The sequence below is a fragment of the Schistosoma haematobium genome, chromosome 4 (genome assembly GCF_000699445.3).
Source record: "Schistosoma haematobium chromosome 4, whole genome shotgun sequence".
In the NCBI taxonomy this organism is placed as follows: Eukaryota; Metazoa; Platyhelminthes; class Trematoda; order Strigeidida; family Schistosomatidae; genus Schistosoma; species Schistosoma haematobium.
In genome coordinates, this window is record NC_067199.1 from 14607027 (window position 1) to 14628569 (window position 21543).

Genomic DNA, 21543 nt, shown 5'->3' on the forward strand with positions numbered 1-21543 from the left:
CACGTACTATATCAGCACGAAAACGATATTATTAACTTGTAATGACAGAATATTTTGAATATGAATTTGATCTGCTTATTCTATTTCATAACAAGTCACATATCACTCCGCATAATTTATGAGCAGTACGTTTTACTGGAACTCTTTAGCCTTCATTATTGTCAGACGAGTTATTCCTGAAGCAACAGTCACAATAATAATAACATAGCTATTGATAACTAGTAAACTACTTTGATTATTAAAACGATTCTGGTAGATTATTTCTCAAAAATTTAAAACATTACATAAGAGCGGTTCTCTTTGAACATACTGAAGCTTAGTGTGTAGAAGGTTTATACTTAAAAGAAACATTGTATGTAATCACTTTTCACCTTCCCAATGATACAAGAAATATATGACACGTTCAGTAGTTAAAATAATAGGAGTATTACAAAATGCTAATTGATGTTCGGAAAAATGATTACCCTAAAATAAGATCAAGCTAACCGACATAAATCACTACTGGTACTACGTTTTCGTAATCTTTCTAGAAAGTTTAACACTTAAGATAGTTGCACTTTTGCAGTATAGCCAATGCCAAATAAAAAAATATTGGAAACAAAAGAAATGAATATGGATAATCATATATTGTCATAGAAAAGTTTACATTTTAATAAAAAGTAAACAGATAAATATATGAACAAAATGCTGAAATTTAGAGGAAAACATTTTATTTATTTAGTCTTTCCAACTAATTTCTCGACTAAATCTGTCGTTCGAGACGCAAGTCCACGAACATCATCTAAGAGACCCGCTTGAGCCATAGCCGTGTCATAAAAATGATTCAAGATTGAAATTGCTAGAGAATAATCTCCACTTTGTTCAGAATCTTTGGAAGCATGAACTAAATTATACAGATATCGAACTAGTTCATGTTCTGGATTAAGTTCTAGTATTGGTTCAATAACACGATATCTTTCTTCAGCAGGTCTGTCAGCCAAAGATGTTCTCAAAAAATGTCTCATTGCTCCAGCTTCACGAACAGAAACAAAGCATGGATGAGTACTCAACCTCTGTGTAACCTGAATAATTGGAAACAAATGTGATATTTATTTGTCAGAGAAATAGATAAAATAATTAAGCGACAACAGTATACAGGATGACTTGATTTTTTATGAAAACTAATGATGTAAACACATAAAACTACAGCAGTATATTTACTAAACTATAACGACTCTTAGATTTGGTGACCTAAGGACCGTACGAAAACCATACGTTATATGACAGCAGTAAATTGGAAATGCAATACCCAAGTGAAGAGTAGACAACATAATAAGTTCAAATTTGTGGAGGGGGGTTATCGCAAAAGGCACTGACACACTTTTACGTAGCAAACCGGGATAATGGTCAATATAAAGATCTCCCAACGATGTAACTGCTGTTCTATTAAGGTTTGGTTCAAGAACAAACAAAATTACTGATAAATCTTTTGTGACCGAATCAAAAAGATTTCGAATAACACATCTGTAATATTAACTTTCAAGGACACACAAGGCTGTTAAGATTTTCTTCTAGAGCGCGAAATATAGAGAAATACCCTTCCACGGTGTGGGCAGCCCGGGAAGTGATATCACATTCAAATCCTTCCTACACCTCCACGATTAACCCTTCTCATGCCCCTTTATCACCTTGCACCGCTAATGCAAACGATTCGAGTACGCGGGACGTTATTGCCGGTCTCCTGAAACCATGCTCTAAACTACATGTAGGAGCTTTTAAAGTCCGAACACTATGCCGAATAGGACAACAGGCTTCCTTAGCTAGGACTTTAGAGTCTCACGCCATCGATGTATGCTGCGTCTCCGAAACGCACATACAGGATCCGATTAGTGTCATTCATTCGACCTCACCATATCAAAGTGAAGAACCATCTCGATTCACGCTTCGTGTATCTGGAAGCCCAGATGCTGCTTCCTGTGGCCTCGATGGTATAGGTATAGCATTGAGTCCTAGGGCAGAACTAGCTTTCTTAGACTGGATTCCAGTAGACAGTCGCTTGTGCGCCGTTCGACTAAACGGAACAGTAAAGACTCGGAAAGACAGGGACACACATCGTTGCCTCCTCGTCGTCTCTGCCTACTCTCCCACTGACTGCAGCTCAGATGATCTAAAAGATGAGTTTTACAGAAAGCTTCCCGACCTTCTCCAAAACGTTAGGCGCTCTGATGTAGTAAAAGTGGCTGATGACTTTAATGCTCAAGTAAGGTAAACCATAAGGTTAGGGAGAAATACTGGGTCTCAGCAGCATCTACCGCACAGATATATGCTCGAAAACTCATTCGATCTGGCTCTGAACGTGACGAAGAGCGGAGTCAGCTTAAGCGCAAACTGACAAGAAGCCTACGCAATGATTGTAACAGTGGTGAGTAGCGAAAGCAAGAGAGATTGTAAAGGCAGTGGCAATAAGTAACATTGAACAACTGTTCAGACTTGTTAAGGAAACCGGTATTACGAACCCGACTGTTAGCGAAACTACCTTAAAAAAAGATGGACATATTATGCACCCTCAATCCAGGAAGTTGGATCGATGGGCATAACACTTTAGGAATCAGTTCAACTGACCTACAGCCACACTTCGATGTCCCAAGATCTCCAGTCGACCTGAATGGCAGTCAGTCAGTAACAACGTAGAAATTCGTACGTATGTACATCAGTTCAAGTTGCCAGACCGCATTAGCACAGAGATACAATTATCGGTTCAAATCCTATAGTAGTAGAAGTAGTAAGAGTAAAAGCATGAACCTCAACGTAACAAGAGGTACTGGGCCGCAAAAATATAAGGAATGGATCTCTATCGAAACCCTGGACAAGATTTAAGGAAGGAAGAACAAGACGGCAATTAACAACAGCCGAACACAGATCAAATACACAGAAGCAAACAAGCAAGTGAAAAAAAGCATTAGAGCAATGATGTCAGAAAAAGATGCAACTGAATCCACTGGAAATCAAAGCAGCACACAAAGGCCTTCCTATACATGTCACTCTACCAACAACGGAAGCAATCAGGGTGGCCATTAGACAAATCAAGATTGGAAAACCAGCAGGGTCTGACAATATACCAACTGAAGCACTGAAGGCACACATAAAACTGCAAACATGCTCCAAGTTCCATTCAGGAAGATTTGGGAGGAAGAACAAATGCCACTGACAGGCTGGGAAGAATGACACCTCAACATTCCAAAGAAAGAAGATCTGAGCAAATGTGAGAACTACAGAGGCGCCACATTACTGTCAGTACCAGGAAACGTCTTCGTTGGGGACGTTAGATCCCCAGAACTCAATTGGGAAAGGACCTAATTTTGTAATTTTATTTAGAAAATTTGAATTTCTTCATTTTCGCGCCAAAGGCGCTCTTGTCACCTTCATGTCGTCTTTCTCACTGGGAAATATCTTAAATGCTATTGGTCTGTTGCGTATGTATGCTACTTGGTAACTCTCCCCAAGGACGGTTTTGTACTGTATATATACGTTTTGAATTGTCTTTGTTGTTATCGTTCGTTCCTGGCTGTTTGCAGAATATATTTCCCCATTCCAAGCTTGGACTTCTCCCTCTAGTTAGCGGGGCTGGGACGCATCAATAGCTAGGTTACTGGTCTTTGGTCACCGAGTCTTGTTTCTCGTTCGCAGATTAAGTGAATTCGTGATAGCTTCAACCCTAGCATTTTTCAACAGTGTTGCTGAACTAGATAAAAAAAACCAGTAGACGCCTAACTTCGAGGACAACGGGCTGGATTCCGTAAAGAACGGTCGAACACAGACTGAATCATGACACTACGGATCATCGTTGAGCAGTCTGTTGAGTAGAACTCGTCACTATACATCAACCTCCTCGACTGTGAGGTGTGTGACAGTGTTCATAGGAGAACCTTATGAAAACTACTTCAACGCTATGGTGTACCTGAGAGATCACCAACGTGGTTAGGAATTCATACGACGGACTACAGTGCAAAGTCGTGTATGGAGGACAGCTGACAGATGCATTCCAAGTAAGGACCGGAGTCAGACAAGGCTTCTTACTATCCCCCTTTTTCGTTCTTCTAGTGTTTAACTGGATTATGAAGACCACATCTGACGGGAAGCACGAAATACTATGGACAGCTTGCATGCGACTGGACGGTTTGGACATCGTAGGTGACATGACTGTTCTATCCCATACACATCAATATATTCACGTAAAAACAACCAGTCTAGCAGCAACCTCTGTCTGCAGCAGTAGACCTCAACATACACAAAGCAAAAAGCAAGATTCTCAAATACAATATAGAGAACACCAATCCAATCACATTTCATGGAGAAGCTCTGGGAGGTGTGGAATCTTTCACGTACCTGGGAAGCATCATCAGTGAACAATGAGGATCCGATGCAGACGTAAATGTAAGGATTAGTAAAGCAAGGACAGCATTCCTACAGTCGAAGAACATTTGAAACTCAAAAAAACTGTCTCTTAGCCAACACCAAAGTCAAGACGGTTCCACTGTAAGGAGCGGAATCATAGAGAACTACTGGAACAGGTATTTATAAACAATCGTGTAAGCAATATACTCCAGATCCGTTTGGTAGATCCCATCAGCAACAGCTTACTGCGGGAGAGAACAAACCAACTTCCATCTGAATAGGAAATTAAGAAAAGCATCTGAAGATGGGTAGGACATACACAGTGGAAATCATCGAACTGAATCAAGAGGTAAGACGTAACTTGGAATCTTGAAGGAAAAAAGAAAAGAGGAAGACCGAAGAACACATTGAGCAAGGAATTCGTGGAAGACATCAAGAGAATGAATAACGATTGCAAACAATTGAAAAGTGAAGAAATATCAAAGTAAAACCTAACACAAAAATGTATAAATTCAAGATGTTGCGACTGATGAATATAGGTAATATTTGTATCATATGTACATCATGGATAAAATATGGGAACAAATATTTATGATGCGGTGTGAGCTACTGATGTCGACAGATATAAATGGTATGTATCATCAATCGAAAGTGAAATGCCTGATGACAGAAGGTTAAGAAGATCGAAGAGAAGAGAACGAGAACAGAGAATGATTGGTGTGGAAACGAAGGAATAATCAAGTCTGAGATAATTGATTGACATTTTGCAAATGAAGTATTTACTGTATGGTTCTCAGATTTTACGGGATTCTGTAATTTTGTGTTCAAATACATTTGGTTATCCCCTCCAGTGTTCTCGTTCACTACGATAAGACATTACAAAAATGTTTGTGATATTTTAAAAGTTTACTTAAGTGCATTTTTAATGTGAAGTGATTTTAATATGAAGCATTCATCTTATTCAATATATTCTAAAAAATGAGTATAATTGTAACCTGTTAATTCAAATAAATTTTTACCAAGACTAATTATGAAATATGAGCAACCAGAAAACTCTGAATGATTTAATTTACCGAAACGATCATTCTCATTATTTCTTACTTTCACTTTCTTGACTTTTGAACCAAGAACTTTTTCTGCCCATTCTACCAACTCCGACGCCTCATCCTGTTTTAAGCAATTTTGGCGTTCAGATCCAACTGAGTCAGTATTTGCCATATCATCAGCGATCATACTCTCAATCGACGTCAACGTTTTTTTGTCGTATTGACTTAATTGCATAAGAACAAGTTCGTCGTACGGTTCGTACAAAAACAGGACCTGAAATTAAAAGCGAACAAATCAGGCCCTGTAATTAAGTAATACAACAACACTAATGTGGTAAATTTGCAGTTTAACAGATTTTATTTAGGCTAACAATAACACTGTTGAATATTACAATATTTTGGAGGTTATAAAATATAAGAATGGAAATCCGACAGGACAATATAGTTGATGTTAACAGGTGAACAGATACTATGACGGAGATGAAACTTCTGTCTTCTTTAACTTATCACTTTCTGAAGTGTGAAGTAAATAGTTAATGAATGATTCTTACATATTCCTTAGTAAGTGTTTTGTAGTGTTGTCCCCGGCTTTATAGTGAATGGTCAAGCTAAAACGTAACGATGTTAGTAAACGGATTGTACTGAACAATCCGAATAAACAACTACAATTGTCCCCCTAGTATATAACGTCCCAAAAGATCGTAGGAATACCAAAAAACGATGTCTGATATGTGACTGTAAAGAAATATTACCTGTAAAATACAATTTATGTACACTTATATATATATATTCAGAAAATGTCTAGATGATTTATTTTGAGTGGTGAAACGAAATAAATTATCCTTTAAGATTCTTTAGATTACGTTGCCGCATTCATGAAAATCTGAATTAGTGAAAAATGTCTAATGCGTCGACTGACAGTTTGAAATTTTAATATCTGCTTACATCAATTCATGTTGAGAAAATAAATATATATCAAGAAACTTCAAAGTGTATCTCTGAGGACTTCACTATTTTAGTCGATTAAAGACCTACACTAAAGAAAAAATAATCATACGGGATCGGTATTGATGCATATCACTTTAATCATTTTTTAAGGAAATTTTATATACTTCACTAGTATAAACAGAAATGTCTAGACCTATTTTTATACATTTAAATAATTTCTTTATACAGTCGCTTCGAACATTAAAAAATGAATTCTGAATGACTTTGTTGAAATTGAAAGGGAACCGATGACAGTTGTTCCACACTTCTGTGAATGGTAATCAATGTCATGTTTGTTATATCCTTAGTGCTGATCGTATTACATCGATCAACACCTAAATGATTATTTGTATAGAATGATAAGCAACTAATAAAGCTTAAGCATACAAACTGGTTGCTCGATGGTCTTTGATATAGCCCTGAGGTTCTAAAGTGATTAATGAAAGTTCAATGTGATCAAAAATTCAAGTAAACTTGAGTATCAACTGATAAACTCCTGGACCTAGGTGTTGTGCTTTACTGGAAAGCATGAAATATCATGAGTGTTTGTAATTTATCTTGATCTTTACTAGGTATATAGCTACATTGATATGTAAACATTACAACAAATCCAAACACTGAAAGCTTTATTAGACGTTTGGAATGCTCACTGAAATGAAACTGACAACCAGGTGTCCGCAAAGTCAGTTCACTGTTCATATTAGACTATAGTTAGTAATTTAATCTACCCAGGATCAAATTGCAGAGACAAGTTAGTTTACGGTTGCTTTCTCTACCCACATGATGAATAACTAACTGCTCATACCACTTAACGATACACTCAAAAGATAGGGATTCTTAACATGAAAGATCTACATTTAGTGCAACGAAATCTCCGTTACTGTGATCCTTAGAATGAATTATCAGAAAAGTACTTTTTAAGATGGAACAACATACGGCTGACAAGACGAAACGGACATGTTGGAATCCGTGGCTTGGGAGAATGAATTGCTGATTTCCATCGAAATTAGGCAACAATAATAACACAATATACGGTCACTATTTTAACATTCACATAAAATCAATACAATACAGTACTCACCTCAATATCTGGATCTTTTTTGCGGACAGCTTCCAAATATGGAGAACTCTCAGCCAACTGTCTGTTGGGGGATGATAAAAAGTAAATATTTCTCTGACCTGAATGCATTCGGTTAGCATATTCATCCAAACAAGTAGTTTGACCAGGAGGTAAGGCAGTAGATTCCCATCGTAATAGTTTAGCTATTTCTTCGCGTAATTCTTGATCTCCCTCAATTACTAAGCCTTCTTTCAAATAAACACCATAGTCATCCAGAAAGCTAATGAATTTGTCTGTTTCCCGTGATGCTTGTTGCTGTAGAAGAGAATACAATATAAAGTCTATAACTAGAAACTTTAAAAACTATTATATAACTGTGAAGAGTACAGTTTGAGATACTATTAGTACATGTGAACTATATAATCTTAACGAAGTAACGAAATAAAGCTTAATGAATATACAGAACACTATGTAATGCATCTCAGTTTACTCCAATGTTTGCACTTGACACAGAGATGTTCCTTCTACTTTATTCTTCGATTTAAATAAAAACTCAAGATTTTGTAATCGAATTACGTCACATTATCAAAATGATAGTCGGTTGATTAGGCCGGAAGTTGGCTAAAGTAAATGAAGCGGCTGAACATATCTTTTTCCTGGACGCAAAGCTCCATCTTTTTGATTCAAATAGCCATTGTTTCAGCCGTCTAAAGGTTTGTTATTCTGACGGTTTACGCAGATTTCTGTTAACACGATGTATTATTATAAATGACTTCTATATATTGGTTGTATGTCGTGTTTACACTAAATGAGCTAAAATCGAGTTGTTGGCAGTTTTAACTGCACCCTTACGTAACCACACTGGGAGATGCTCGCGAGCACAAAAATACAAATCCCCAGAACATCTGTCAATGTAACTTGCCTCACAAGAGCATTTGAATTGATAGATATAGAAAGAAGTAGCTAGTCTAGGTAATTTGTCTTTTAATCTCAGAGTGACCATCGGGCGTTGGGAAAACATTATTGTAGTTTACCTGCATTAAAGGTTCTTTGGGTTGCTCTTTGCAACCTTAGTATTATCATTTCACCGGGTGCACAACTTCTAAATTGTAAGCGTATACATAGAGACTTTTCGCTCTCATTTAGGAATTCCTTATGCTTTTTTTCATGGGTAGATGTTTATTTACAAATTTCTCCGGATATCCATTTTTCAGAGTAGCACTGAATGCTCTTGTTTCTTCCTCAACCGCATCTAGAGAGCATATGGTCTTGATTCTTGGTCTTAATCAGGTTCCTCTTATATTGTAGAGGAACAAAAATAAGGAAAATTGTATATTAGCCAGTCTAAGTAGTTGTCTTGTCTAAGTTTCCTCTTAGTGACCTATTTATTCCCTTTGAAAGTAGAACATCTAGAAAGGCTATTTTCTATCTGTATAAATGGATGGACTTCATTTAATCCTTTAAGTGTCTCTATTCGGTCAGCAACTAAATTAGCAGATACATATGGGTCGCCACGATGTTACATACAATTTTATGTCACTTCACCTCAAGATGAGGACCAAACATATGTACCATCATGAAGTGGTTGTCAGGCTGATCTGTCGTTACAAGCCTGTAAATCAATAATCACCGGAACGTTTGTTTTTGAGATTCTAACGTCCTAAGCAGGTCAGTTGAAGAGCTGTAAGACCAAAAGCAAAAAATCTAGAATTCAAAAGTAAAGACGAACTCCCAAAAATACTAGTGTTGCAGTAGTAAGATAACCAGTATCTCCAGTGATAGTCTTCCCACAACAGGTTAGAAAATGTCGACCCCAAAATGGCACGCCTTACCTTCTCCATGGATCTCCAGTGCGGTGGTAAGGACTGAGAGGTATCTAGCAAAACAACTCACAAGAAGGCCGTGTGAAACTGGGCTCAAGAGACAATCTTTTTAACCCTACGATTACGATCCTATTTGATCATGATTACTAACAACCCGTTTTCGCTTTCCTGTTTCATACGATTAAGAAATAATCTCGAAATGTACAGAAAACATTTATGGTCAACTTACAGATAAAAATTTGAGGAACCTGACAGTTACCAAACGGTTGATGCGACGTATAAGTGAATTGTCTTGCAGCAATTCCCTACTCAAGTTTAAGGGGATATCCTCGCTATCAACAACACCACGCAGAAAACGTAGCCATTTCGGTAAAAGTACTTCTGTACGATTCATTATCATAACCTGTTAGGCAAAGAAAGCAAAATAAATCAATTCAAAGAAAGAAAATTGGCAATCTCCAAATAACTAACACATGACAGTCTGTGATGGTGTCTAGCTTGAAACCATAGTAGCCTTCAGAAATAACCTACTGAGTGGACGACTTGATTTCTGGGATATTATACGCAGTGACCACTATTCGTACTACAATGACTCCATAGATTTAATACTGAATAGGTGATTTAAATTAATTTGTGAATAATGTGTATGACATACCTTTCGACTGTATAGTGCCACACCATTGTCCGAATCCCGCGCCATATCAAATATACTAGGTTTCCAGTTTGGGACATACAAAAGTACTCGCAAATTTATCGGTGCATCCGTTTTGTATGCAAAAGTGTAACGTGGACTATCGTACTTGTTACCACAAAGATACTGGTAGAAAGAATTATGTTCTTCATCAGATACCTGGAGGAAAAAAGAATAACAGGAAAGCCAATAATTAAATATGAATAGTGACGTACTTCAAGAAGGAACGACAATTAATCAGCCGGAATTTACTGAACTTTTACTCTGAAAACTCTTCTGTATGTTGAAACCAAAGAGTGAGTGATGTTAAAATTAGAATTAGGATACCACGTAAAGATGGTGGATCGGTTGATGAGATAGTAAATCTTGATTGACTGAGGTGACTTGGACATATAACACTTGCGCCCTACCATTGGATACCTCGACGTATAATCTTTACCAAAGTAGCTGAAGGTTAGATGAGTGTTAGGAGCAGCCAAAACAATCAGTCTGTGAAGTTATTGACTGTTGAACTAAGCCGTGTTGGTAGGTAAAACCTATCTGGTTGAGATTCGCGCGATTATTGTAACGAATGGTTAGAGGCTGAGTGACATGGCTTACAATCAGGAACAACAGCGCAGATCTATTCACTTTTTGTTTTGCCTTATATCGTGAAGTTTAAAGTAATTTTATACCTTTTTATTTTAGAAATGTATTTTTCTTAGATCAAACTTTCTACGCCTAACGTTTTCTGTTATCACTGATACTGTTATTTCTGCTACTATGGCAATTACCTTGATAATTTCACTGAGCTATGGTGTTGCTCGTTGAACTAATGGGCACGTGATTTAGGTTTTATGCTACCTATGGCCGACTAAAAACGTCTATATATTATCGCTCTTATCCTATGGTAAAACCATCACAAAAGCGGTCAATAAAGATATAAGCATATTCATCAGGATAGATTCACGAAAAAATTTTAATTTATTATAACATAGTGTTCAGTATAAAATAAATCCACTGCATTATGAAACAGAACGTGTACTCTTAAATATTTGAAATTATAAATTCCTTTTATTTGAAATAATGAAAAAAAGTATGGCAGTTATTGAAAAAGGGGAGAATGATTAACCTCATATGTATTTGCTTACTTCTGATTGATTTTTAGTCCATACTGGTTCAATTACATTGATTCGTCGGCCATTCAGATAAATAGGGGTACTAACGAAATTGCTGTATTTACGGAGAATACGTTCCAATACATCTTCTTTAGAAAATTCGGAAGCTGAATCCTTCAGTTGAAGAACAATTTTTGTACCAGGATTAACATTTTCAGCATCACCAATTTCATATTCTCCGTTAAGACCAGAAGAAGACCAATGGCTTCCAACTTCCTGAGGGTTCGTGTCTCTGCGACTGCGGGAATAAACATCAACCTATACAAACAGATAACAGCAAAATGTGATTTAAAAAACACATCCAAACGTGAGAGTCAAATATAATCCATGATCAATCTATATTTAGCTATTTTTATCAAAATAACAACAAAATGAATACCAAACTCATACAAGTAGTTACTTCAATGGTAGTAATATGTAAAAAAAAGATTGTGTGTAAGGATATAGTACAAGAAAGAATTAGTTCGCAAAAAGGAAAGGTATAAATTAATTTTAATCTCACAGTTTAAGGGAAGACAAAGAGTATATATACTTACACTATTGTGAATGATCCTGAGTCATGTCACACAGTCTCCAACCACTGGTTACGATAGTCGCGCGGACCCCATCCAAGTAGTCTACACCTGCCAATATGGCTAAGACTAGAAATTAGTGACTTCAAGGACTGGTGCCACGTTTCGGTTTGGAAGCCCTAACTTTATTCCAATCATCTCCAACACTAGTCAGCATTGCGCGTCGTGGTAATCGATGTTCATACATACGTAACACGTGGCCGAACCATCTCAGTTGATGAAGATTTGTAACCCCATCAACTGATTTACCATCATTCCCTAATACCCTGCGTCTAACCTCGCTATTACTTATCCGGTGATCCCAGTAGATGCGAGCAATATTTCGAAGACATCTGTGATAAAATACTAGTACCTTACGACTTTCTTCTACACTTAATGACCACGTTTTGTAGCCGTAAAGTAGAACAGAACGATCTGACGAGCAGTATACTCATCCTTTTCTTGATAGACGGATATCTCGCCTTCACCATAGGTGACGTAAGTTGGCAAAAGCCAAACGAGCTCTTCAAATCCGTGCTGAGATTTCGTCAGACACAAACCCACTAAGGCTAATCAGACTTCCACTGTAGATTAGTAGGGTATCAATAGTATGACGACTGTAAATATATTATATATACAAGTCAAATCCAAATACGCTAGATCGGCAGTTCTGAGTTGTATTATAAGGGATAATACGGTACTTTTTGTAGAAATAGCCATGTCTTATTAATTTACATTTTTCCATATCATATATTAAGAACCATATAACAGCATTCGGAGTTCTTCAGTATAATCTTTATGTTCTTCGTCAGCTTTCAATGCTACATACTGAGAGCTGCTACGAACGAGTATTTTCTTGTTAATTCACAGCGGCTTACTATTCAATATTTAGTGTTATTTTTTAAAATCCTTTTTACCTAACATCACGTTTCTTTTTGCGCTGCTTCAAAATGTGCCAACTTGGAAAACCCACTACTGTATCACGTTTGAATTTGTTACAACCAATTATTTTCAACTTGAATCTATGAGTTAGACTAAGATAGACTACCATTGAAAACCTGGAGGCACTGGACGGCCGTTTCGACCTTGTATGGGACTCCTCGGCAGCGTGCATCTACGACCCCGCACACGAAACTCTAACTCAGAACCCTCGGTCTCGCGCACGAACGCTTAATCTCTAGACCACTGAGCCGGCATCCAACGGTGTCAATATCTAACTTCGATCGGCCCACGATCTTGCACAGCCCTTCATACATTGTCTGAGGTGGATAACTGTCTCACACCCGACACGGACTAGACTTCACTGGCCACGGATTCTAACCATGACTTCGGAAAATCCATATTGAAGCTAGTCACTAGTGAGCACATGATTATTATTAGTATGGGGATTTGTGTAGATTGTAGTATTATCAAGTTGGACACACGAGCCGGTTGCACTATTGTGGACTCCCATACCAGAACGAAACGACCGTTCAGTGCTATCGGGTTTTTAATGGTGCTCTAGCTTAACACAAATGAAATTTTTATTAGGCACGATGAAGATCCTAAACATAGTCTTTTACAGTAACGTGAAGTCATATCAAATTTAATAAACTAGCAGCACAGTCACAGAGAAATCACTCTATAGTTTTAATAACATTAAAAGGCATTAAGACAGAATAATATACCAAGCTTATATTCATATTGATGCTGAGGTTGTTTCAAACATTAAATAGTTGATCCCTTAATTAATTCACTAGTTCTGATAGAATACTGTTTTCGATCTCAAATGACAGGAAAAGAAACGTAACCATATATACAAATGTGTAAAACACTTTTTAGTCAAGTTTTAAGTGTAATATTGGTTACTACTAACAACTCATATCTCACATTTGATTAAAAATTAAATTGACTTACTAACAATCTTGTATGAGGCATTTCAGAAACAATAATTAAAAGCTAGTAGTTAAATGAATAGAACATCGATTACCTTATCAGCTACCATAAAACAAGCGTAAAAACCAACTCCGAATTGACCAATAATGTCAACAGATTTTTGGCTGTCCTTGTTGCCAGTCATACTAGAAACAAACTCTCTGCTTCCAGAATGGGCTATAGTTCCAAGATTTTTTTCCAACTCAGTTTTAGACATCCCAATTCCTGTGTCTTGAATGACGAGAATTTTCTTCGCTTCATCTGTCCTTATGTGTATTTCTAAAGGTTCATCACTTAAACTGGATGAAACTTGGCCAGAAAGGCGTTGAAATCTCAGACGCTCAATAGCATCACTTGCATTTGATACCAACTCACGAACGAACACCTGAATAAAGATACAAAAAATGCAAAACATATCTTTTGATAGTTTTAATTACAGAACTTAATTTAAAGAATTGAGTCGGTATTAGGAAAGGTCAAAAAGTGAACTCATCATGAAACTTAATCGAGATTTTTTAAAGATTAACTAATTAATAAATTTTTCACAATTACATTAGTCTCAAAGACTCCGCAGGAACATGAATCATGGTTTTTTCTTGTAAATCTTAGATTTTCTAGGAATGCATACACTAAGAGTGTGTTTCATATACATCCACATGATGTTGAATAAAGGAATCATGTGCCATATTGCAATAGATTCGACAAAGATTGTTGTCACTGTGCCCAACCACACACTGCTGAACCTCAGCATTACCAACATGGTGTAGCCACTAGATGACCACAATCTTTCTGAGACGATGGTGATCAAACAGAGTTGCTGAATATCTTCAACTCGGAAGTCTGGCAAGCATAAAGCAGAACTGCTCTCAATAATGTGTTGTACACCGGAACTAAGATAAAAAAACACGGCGTGATGAGTCCGAAAATGCCCCCAGATCGGCATAGGTAGTCCCGGTTATCACTATTTGTAGATCCACATTATCTGTTGTCACTACTAGAACTAAAAACTACTCAAACACATGAACTGTTCAACGACTAACAGCTGGTCACAAGTGACTCTAATCACACTCGATTTTGTGTCACATATTGTGGTAGTATATGAAGTACTACAAATTGTATCTAAATTATATATCCAGTGGTTACTTATGACAATAATGAAACAAGCATAAACGAACCGCATAAAGTCTTTTATTAATTTGTTATATGTATTCTGTAAAAAAATGTAGCGGATGAAATATACTAAGTATCAGCTTAAGTGATGATCGTGGTTAGAGGAATCGGCATTAAACTATTTATTAGCAGGTTCAAATTTCATCCCATCCCTTTATGGTTTAGATAGTATCACTAGCTCTTATCCAAAATGTAGCTCAAAGCAGAGTATATAAACCTATATTTAGTTAAGGAGTTATACTAAGTCGAAACTTCTTGAAAAGCCTTGAACTTGGAAAATTGATATGTAATCATTAACATACTGTTATATTTACCACTAACCTCTTTGTCTGAGTACAAAGATTTAGCGACGATATCCAGTAACTTTTGTGTTTCAGCTTGAAATCCTACTTTTATTTTTGGACCACAACTCCGTTCATTATCATCAATGATGGTGTGCTTAGGACCTTCATCCTCAACGGTCTTGAAGTTTGTACTATATGACAAGGATTCCTGCCGAAGCAATTTAGGATTGTATAACGTCCTAGCGTCTTGCTTAAAATTCAAATAGATAGGAGGAAAGCGACCCAAAATTCTGCAAAGTGTTGACATGTAGACTTTTCACAAATATCCAGTGTATTGAAGAGATCTGAAATAGTTAATATGAAGGTCGTACTTAGTAAACATTAAAGCTTTATGCTAAGGATAAGAAGCAACTTATGACATGGTCGCAAATAGTGAGAGAATAAATCGGACATTAAAAGTAATGACATATTTTGCAACCTACAGTATATGACCTCAAAACATTTCTTGAGTGTTACTCAATTCAATATGACGCATTAATTAATGTACTTTTGCAGATAAATCCCTTTCGATATCGCTTAAGTGATTATCATTTCGATAAAGGTTTTTTATAAGTTATGAATACAATTTCTGTTACGAAGACGAAACTAATAGATTACGACCAAAGCGACATCGGCGTCATAGTGCGCACACTGAACAAGGAAATCGATTACAGAATGTGACAGGTAAATTTAGTAGGGGAAAGTATAAAATACTCTCAAAACGTTGAACTAATCAGGGAAACAGTTAACTGTGAGACCAATAAGCAAATAAATAAGAACATATATAAACAAAACCGTGTGAACGGACATCTCACGCCATTCTTTGACAGATTTAAATCAGACTTTTAGGTATTAGGATGCGGAATTTAAGTCAGTATTAGTGTAAAGAATTATTTTGAAGCTGTATCTCAGTCCTAACAACTAAACCCCATTTCAACACCAAAATATGACGGTTGGTAGCCTAAAGGTAACTTAGAAAAGCTTACTAACAACGTGGGAGCAATGAATCTTCGTCGAATTCTTCTGTTCATCATAAGTCATTTGTTCGAACTTGATAACGCCCCTATGACACTATCAAGGTCATAATCGAGACAGAATCCACCATATGTCCTTATCTAGTACACAATCTTTTTTTACTGTAGTACAAAACTTTGGAACGTCGCTGGACAAAAAAACGGATGAGACGCCGAGGTAAGATCCCCAACCTCCTTAATTATGGAAAAATTGTGTATATTTTCAGGGACCCAAGCTACCAACTTTGGGGAAAATTTGGTCCATTTTGGGGAAGCCGCTATAGTAATTTTTGGGGAAATGAGACGGAAAACCCAAAATTTCCCCAAGGTTCTTGGGGATCGATCCCCAAGAACTTCGGGTTCCTGTCAATATTTTCCCACAATCTTATAACACTTTGGAAAAACCTGTCAATATTCATTGACAAAACGCCGAAAATGGGAGATTGCAATCTGACCCGTGGATCAGAAATTCCACAAAACCGATTGGAGCGCGCGACCGAAAGTAAAATACACTTTACAACGCAAACCCCTACTTGATGGACAGTAAACTGATTTAGAATTTACAGCAAGCTTTATGAAATGATCAGCCAGGACAGCCACGTGATTTACAAGTTTAGCACAATTTATGCTCTAATTAAAGCAACTTAAGTTGCTCACTAATGAAGGATAAATATCACTAAGCAATACGAAACTACTTGAACTAGAAAAGGATATGAAATACACCCAAATAGTTGCGAAAATGGAAAATCGGAAAGGGCACCACCATCACCTACAACCTCTGATATAATTAGTCAAGTGTTGTCCGTTGACCTTGAAAATGGTTCAAATGGTTCAAATGGTTGTGGACGGAATAAAAGAAGCTTTCGCTTAACAGGCTTCCGTGTATAGTAGCAGGGGATCACCAAATCCTCCAGGCAGGAACCTAGGTATGTTAACAATAAAAGAGGAAAAGAAATTGGTAAATCATAGTATGATGCTGTTCTTGGTCCTTAAGAATAGGTCAAGTTGCCTCTTGAAGGACTCCTGAGAAGTCGCTTGGACTAGCTCAGCTGGTAGCGAATTCCAGCTTTTGACAACTCTTAAGGAGTAGGAGTTGTGTCTACATTCCGTCTTGCTATGTTGTGTTTCCAGTTTCTGGGTGTTACCCCTTAGGTTATTGTTCGAACTAAGCTTAAGGTGTTTAAGAGGATGTCCAGAAGTGTTAAGAATACTACAGTCCATTAATAAATCACCTCTAAGACGCCTATACTCTAATGGGTAAAGGTCTAGTGAATGGAGGCGTTCTTCGTAAGGTTTAGATTTGAGTCCTCGAACTGATTTCATGGCTCGCCGCTGGATACGCTCCAAAGTGTCCTTGTCCTTTTGGAGTGAGGGAGGGAGTACTATGTTTCCGTACTCTAAATGGGGACGGATGAAACTATTGAAGATTGTATGGAAAGTTCGTCCGTCAAACTGGCCAAAAATGCGCTTCAACGTTACCAGTGCAAGGTTTGCTCGGAAGGCATTTTTGTCACAGTTAGCGTAAGACTTCAAATCATGGGGCACCAGGACTCCTAAATCTTTTTCGACTTGGGATACTACTAGCGAGGAGTTTCCTAAGTTGTAACTGTAGTCTGCGACATGTCGCAGATGGACCAATTTACACTTTGAAGTGTTAAAGGTAAGTCCATTATCGTCTGCCCAACTTTGAAGTCGAGTCAGATCCTCCTGAAGTGCCTGTATATCGTCTTGGTTGCGTATCTCTCCCCAAAGTTTCACGTCATCAGCAAAAAGTAATAAATCTGACGTTACCTGTTGAGGAAGATCATTTATGTAGATCAGGAAGAGAAGAGGCCCTATTACTGAGCCCTGGGGGACCCCACTAGGACATTCCATAGCCTGAGATAAAGTGAAATTAACCCTAACCTTAAAGTGTCGATTTTTCAGGTATGAAGTAAGCCAATCGATTAGAGGTGGTTTGATACCTAGTCGTTTGAGCTTGTTGATAAGACACAAGTGGTTAACCTTATCAAAAGCTTTTGAGAAATCAAGGTAAATGACACCAACCTTTCCCTTGCAATCGAGGATGCTTGTCCATCTGTCCACCGCAGTCAGCAGGTTGGTTATACAAGAGTAACCCTTCCTGAAACCATGCTGTTGGGGTGAGAAGAAATTTAAGGACGGTAGATAGTCGTTTAAACCTTCATTGATGAGGTTGAAGAACCGAGCTTCAATTGACTTGTCGCCTCCAGTATACCCGTGTCCCGCGAAGTTGACTCTAGGGAGATTAAAGTCCCCTAGGATGTGTGTGAAACGGAGACGAGTAGAGCGGGATAGTCCTTCCACCATACGACTATCGTACTCGGTGTCGGCAGTTGTCTTCCTGTAAATGACTTCGACTAGATACCTCGAAGTACTAGACAATCTTACAGAGCACCATATAGATTCTTCAAGATTGTTAAACTCGGGGTTATGAACTTGGTGTACCTCCAAGCAAGATCGTATGTACATGGCTACTCCACCCCTGATTCCTGATTTTCTGTCGTTGCAAAACAAAGACATTCCAGGTACTGCTAACTCCTGTTCCGAGAACTGAAAGGATATCCATGTTTCAGATATTCCTATCAGATGTGCCTTATTAGCACTGCTAAGCTCACGTAATTCATCCAATTTGTTTGGTAGACTCGCGGCGTTCATATATAAGCAGTTTATGCTTTCAATTTGGAACGCGTGAGCTTCGTCCTGATTTTCTGTGTCAGCCTTACGTGAATGGACAGGTAGCCCACCTGTATGGGGTTTGCCGAGGTGGTGGGCCTTGTCCTTTACACGTTTTTTATCATTTAGACAGTTCACGAGTGGAATGGTCAGCTCCAACTTGCCTTTGTGCTTGGTCCTAGCTTCGTATGGCCTATCCGGGCCACGTGATTTCATGAAGCACTAAAATACAAAGATTCTGTATTGCCTATAACTTTCACAGCTATTAACGACGCTGACGTGACAGAGGTAGTGCAAGACATTATTATAATCGAATACATGTGCCAGCATCCATAATCTCGACACAATGAAAATCTCAGAAACTATATAATTTCAGATTTGATTAACAGAATAGAAGAAGTTTATATTTGAAAAAAAACTATATTGGGTTGGTCAATCACTGATGTCTATAAGCTTCCCTCGTTAGGATAAAAAGGCACGCAACTTGGCGCATGACAGCGTGTTAGATTCGTGGGTAAAATATTGTACATACATAATTTCTTAGGAAAAATCGTTGGAGGTGAATAGAACATACATTACAGGAATCACCAAACCCCATCACGAGGCAAGCCTTAAATTGGAATCCTGAAGGGAAACGGAAAGGTGGAAGGCCGAAGAAAACACTGTGCTGTGAATTAAAGGTAGTTATGAAATGGATGAATTGCAACTCTAAGGAATTGCTTAGGACAGGGTTGGATTGGGAGTTCTGATGGGCAGTATGTGCTCCTTCACGAGGAGAAATAGGCGTAGGAAAGGTAAAATATTGTACTTCCCCTCAAAAAACTGCTGCTGACTTAATTGGAACACAGTCGAAATTGGGTGATTTTAAAAAACCTACTGTACTTCCAGTTCATTTCAGTTACCTGGACCAACATTCTGTCTTCTTTTCAGTGATGATCAGAAGTGTTATTGTCTTATATTGGTAGCACAAAGCGTGAGATATTTGTGTTGTGAAGCTGCTGTGTTTGAATGAACTAATGATACCTTTGTACATGTTGAATGCTTGATGTCGAATTCTGAATACAGTACATTCGTTTTTTCTTATCTAGTATTTCTTGATCCGATTACGTTATTTCTGGGATTCTGAGTTCTTACTATAATTCCTAATTATCATATTGGCTTCGCGATGGAGCCTGCGATGGAAAAGTTAGATATTCATTCAATTTCCGAAGCTTTTGAGGATTTTTTAAAAGGTTTGAAACCTGGAGCATGACTAACAAAGATGTTAAAGGTGATAAAATTGTGGCATATTTTCTGACATTCATCGGGAGAGAAGCATGCAGCGTACTAAAAACTGTCATATCCAGAAAAACCTGTCTCACTTCCTTATGCAACTCCTGAAGAGCTATTATTAAACCATGTAAAGTGCACCAGTTTTGAATGCCGTGAAAGGGCGAAATTTCATAAGATGATTCATCAAAATGATCAAAATGTTCGGGAATTCATCCTTGAATTACATAACAAGCTGCCAAATGTAATTTCGGTGATCAACTTCAAGTGCAACTGAGAGATCGATTAATTGCAGGAATTAACATACCGGGTTTGGAAAGAGAACTGCTAAGAATGCAGAACTGTTCCTTTCAAGATGCTAGAACTGCGTGTATTAACTACGAGGCAGTGAATGAACTTGATATCCAGTCGATGAAGATTTCTAATACTTTGCTTAGTCGTCATGATGAACTACAATCTCAGGTTTAATCAAACTTGCGTTCGTTTAACAGTGATTCCTATTCTCGTGGACATTTAGGTGTTGAGAAAATGAAGTCCGTGGCAAGGCTCACATGTTGGTGGCCGGAGATAAATGCAGATATATGTCGTACGACAAACAATTGTGAGAAATGTCATCAGTTGAAAAATCATCCTTCGAAGTGGACTCCATGGCCAGTATCGTCTGAGGCCTGGCAGAGAATGCATGCTGACTATTGTGGTCCGTTTCTTGGCGAATACTATGCACTGTAGTCATTGATTTTTTCTCAAAGTGGCCTGAAGTGTTTTTACAACTTCACCAAATTCTGATTTCACCATGGTGTTAGTGACTGATAATGGCTCTCATTTTGCTGCAGATGCAGTCAACACCTGGTTGAATGGTATAAGGTAAAAACATCTGTTTACTGCTCCCAGACATCCTTGTTCTAATGGTCATGCAGAAAATTTTGTCAGGACATTCAAAACTGCTATTGATTCTATAACCGCCTCATCATTTAATAAGCTGGAGAGGGGAGTAGACACCTTTCTACTGCAATACAGAACTGCCAGACATTCGGTGACAAAAGAGACTCCATCAAAGCGATTGAAAGGAAGAATTCTTCGGTCGAATATGAGATGTCCGGAGTCTGCAGAAGTTACTTATTATCGAGGAAATGATCTTCGACCATCTACGGCTATTGTTCTGAAGAATGTCGGGAAATTTATGGTGCGAATTCTAGATATCAGTGACTTGGGTACACACAATCGACATGTTCATCAAATACAATTCCAGGAACCAGGTAAGTCAGTTCCGATTTCGGCTGTTGATTCTAATGCTAATGAGTAAATTCTAGATGATACAGAGTCCTTATCCAATACACTGTCTGACGGACACAAGATCAACTCGAAAAGAAGACGTACAATTGATTACAGACAACTAGACTTTAATTTAAGTTATGGCGGATGTGGTGTTTGAATGAACTAATGATACATTAGTACTTGTACTGTCGAATTC

General features: G+C 37.7%; 1 protein-coding gene across 2 annotated transcripts; it reads right to left on the reverse strand.

The window, feature by feature from the left end:
• Positions 1-398: 398 nt before the first annotated feature.
• Positions 399-19824, reverse strand: TRAP1_1 (TNF receptor-associated protein 1, mitochondrial). Of its 2 annotated transcripts, XM_051215757.1 has the most exons (10): positions 19706-19824; positions 16087-17031; positions 15095-15401; positions 13659-13988; positions 11112-11396; positions 9946-10140; positions 9520-9693; positions 7489-7782; positions 5476-5694; positions 399-1061 (listed from the first exon to the last, which is right to left on the reverse strand). In XM_051215757.1, the coding sequence occupies exons 3-10, from the start codon at positions 15362-15364 to the stop codon at positions 714-716; spliced, it is 2115 nt and encodes a 704-aa protein (XP_051066294.1). In that variant the 5' UTR covers positions 15365-15401; positions 16087-17031; positions 19706-19824; the 3' UTR covers positions 399-713. The 2 variants fall into 2 exon arrangements, with proteins under 2 accessions (XP_051066294.1, XP_051066293.1); XM_051215756.1 differs by having other exon boundaries at positions 11112-13988; positions 16083-17031.
• Positions 19825-21543: the final 1719 nt, after the last annotated feature.

Coding starts and splice junctions, on each gene's coding strand:
- TRAP1_1 (XM_051215757.1), bottom strand. CDS start 15,364: ATGTCAACACTTTGCAGAATTTTGGGTCGCTTTCCTCCTATCTATTTG. Junction 11,397..13,658: donor GTTTTATGGTAGCTGATAAG/GTAATCGATGTT, acceptor CTGTTTGTATAG/GTTGATGTTTATTCCCGCAG. Junction 9,694..9,945: donor TGGCACTATACAGTCGAAAG/GTATGTCATACA, acceptor TTTGCCTAACAG/GTTATGATAATGAATCGTAC.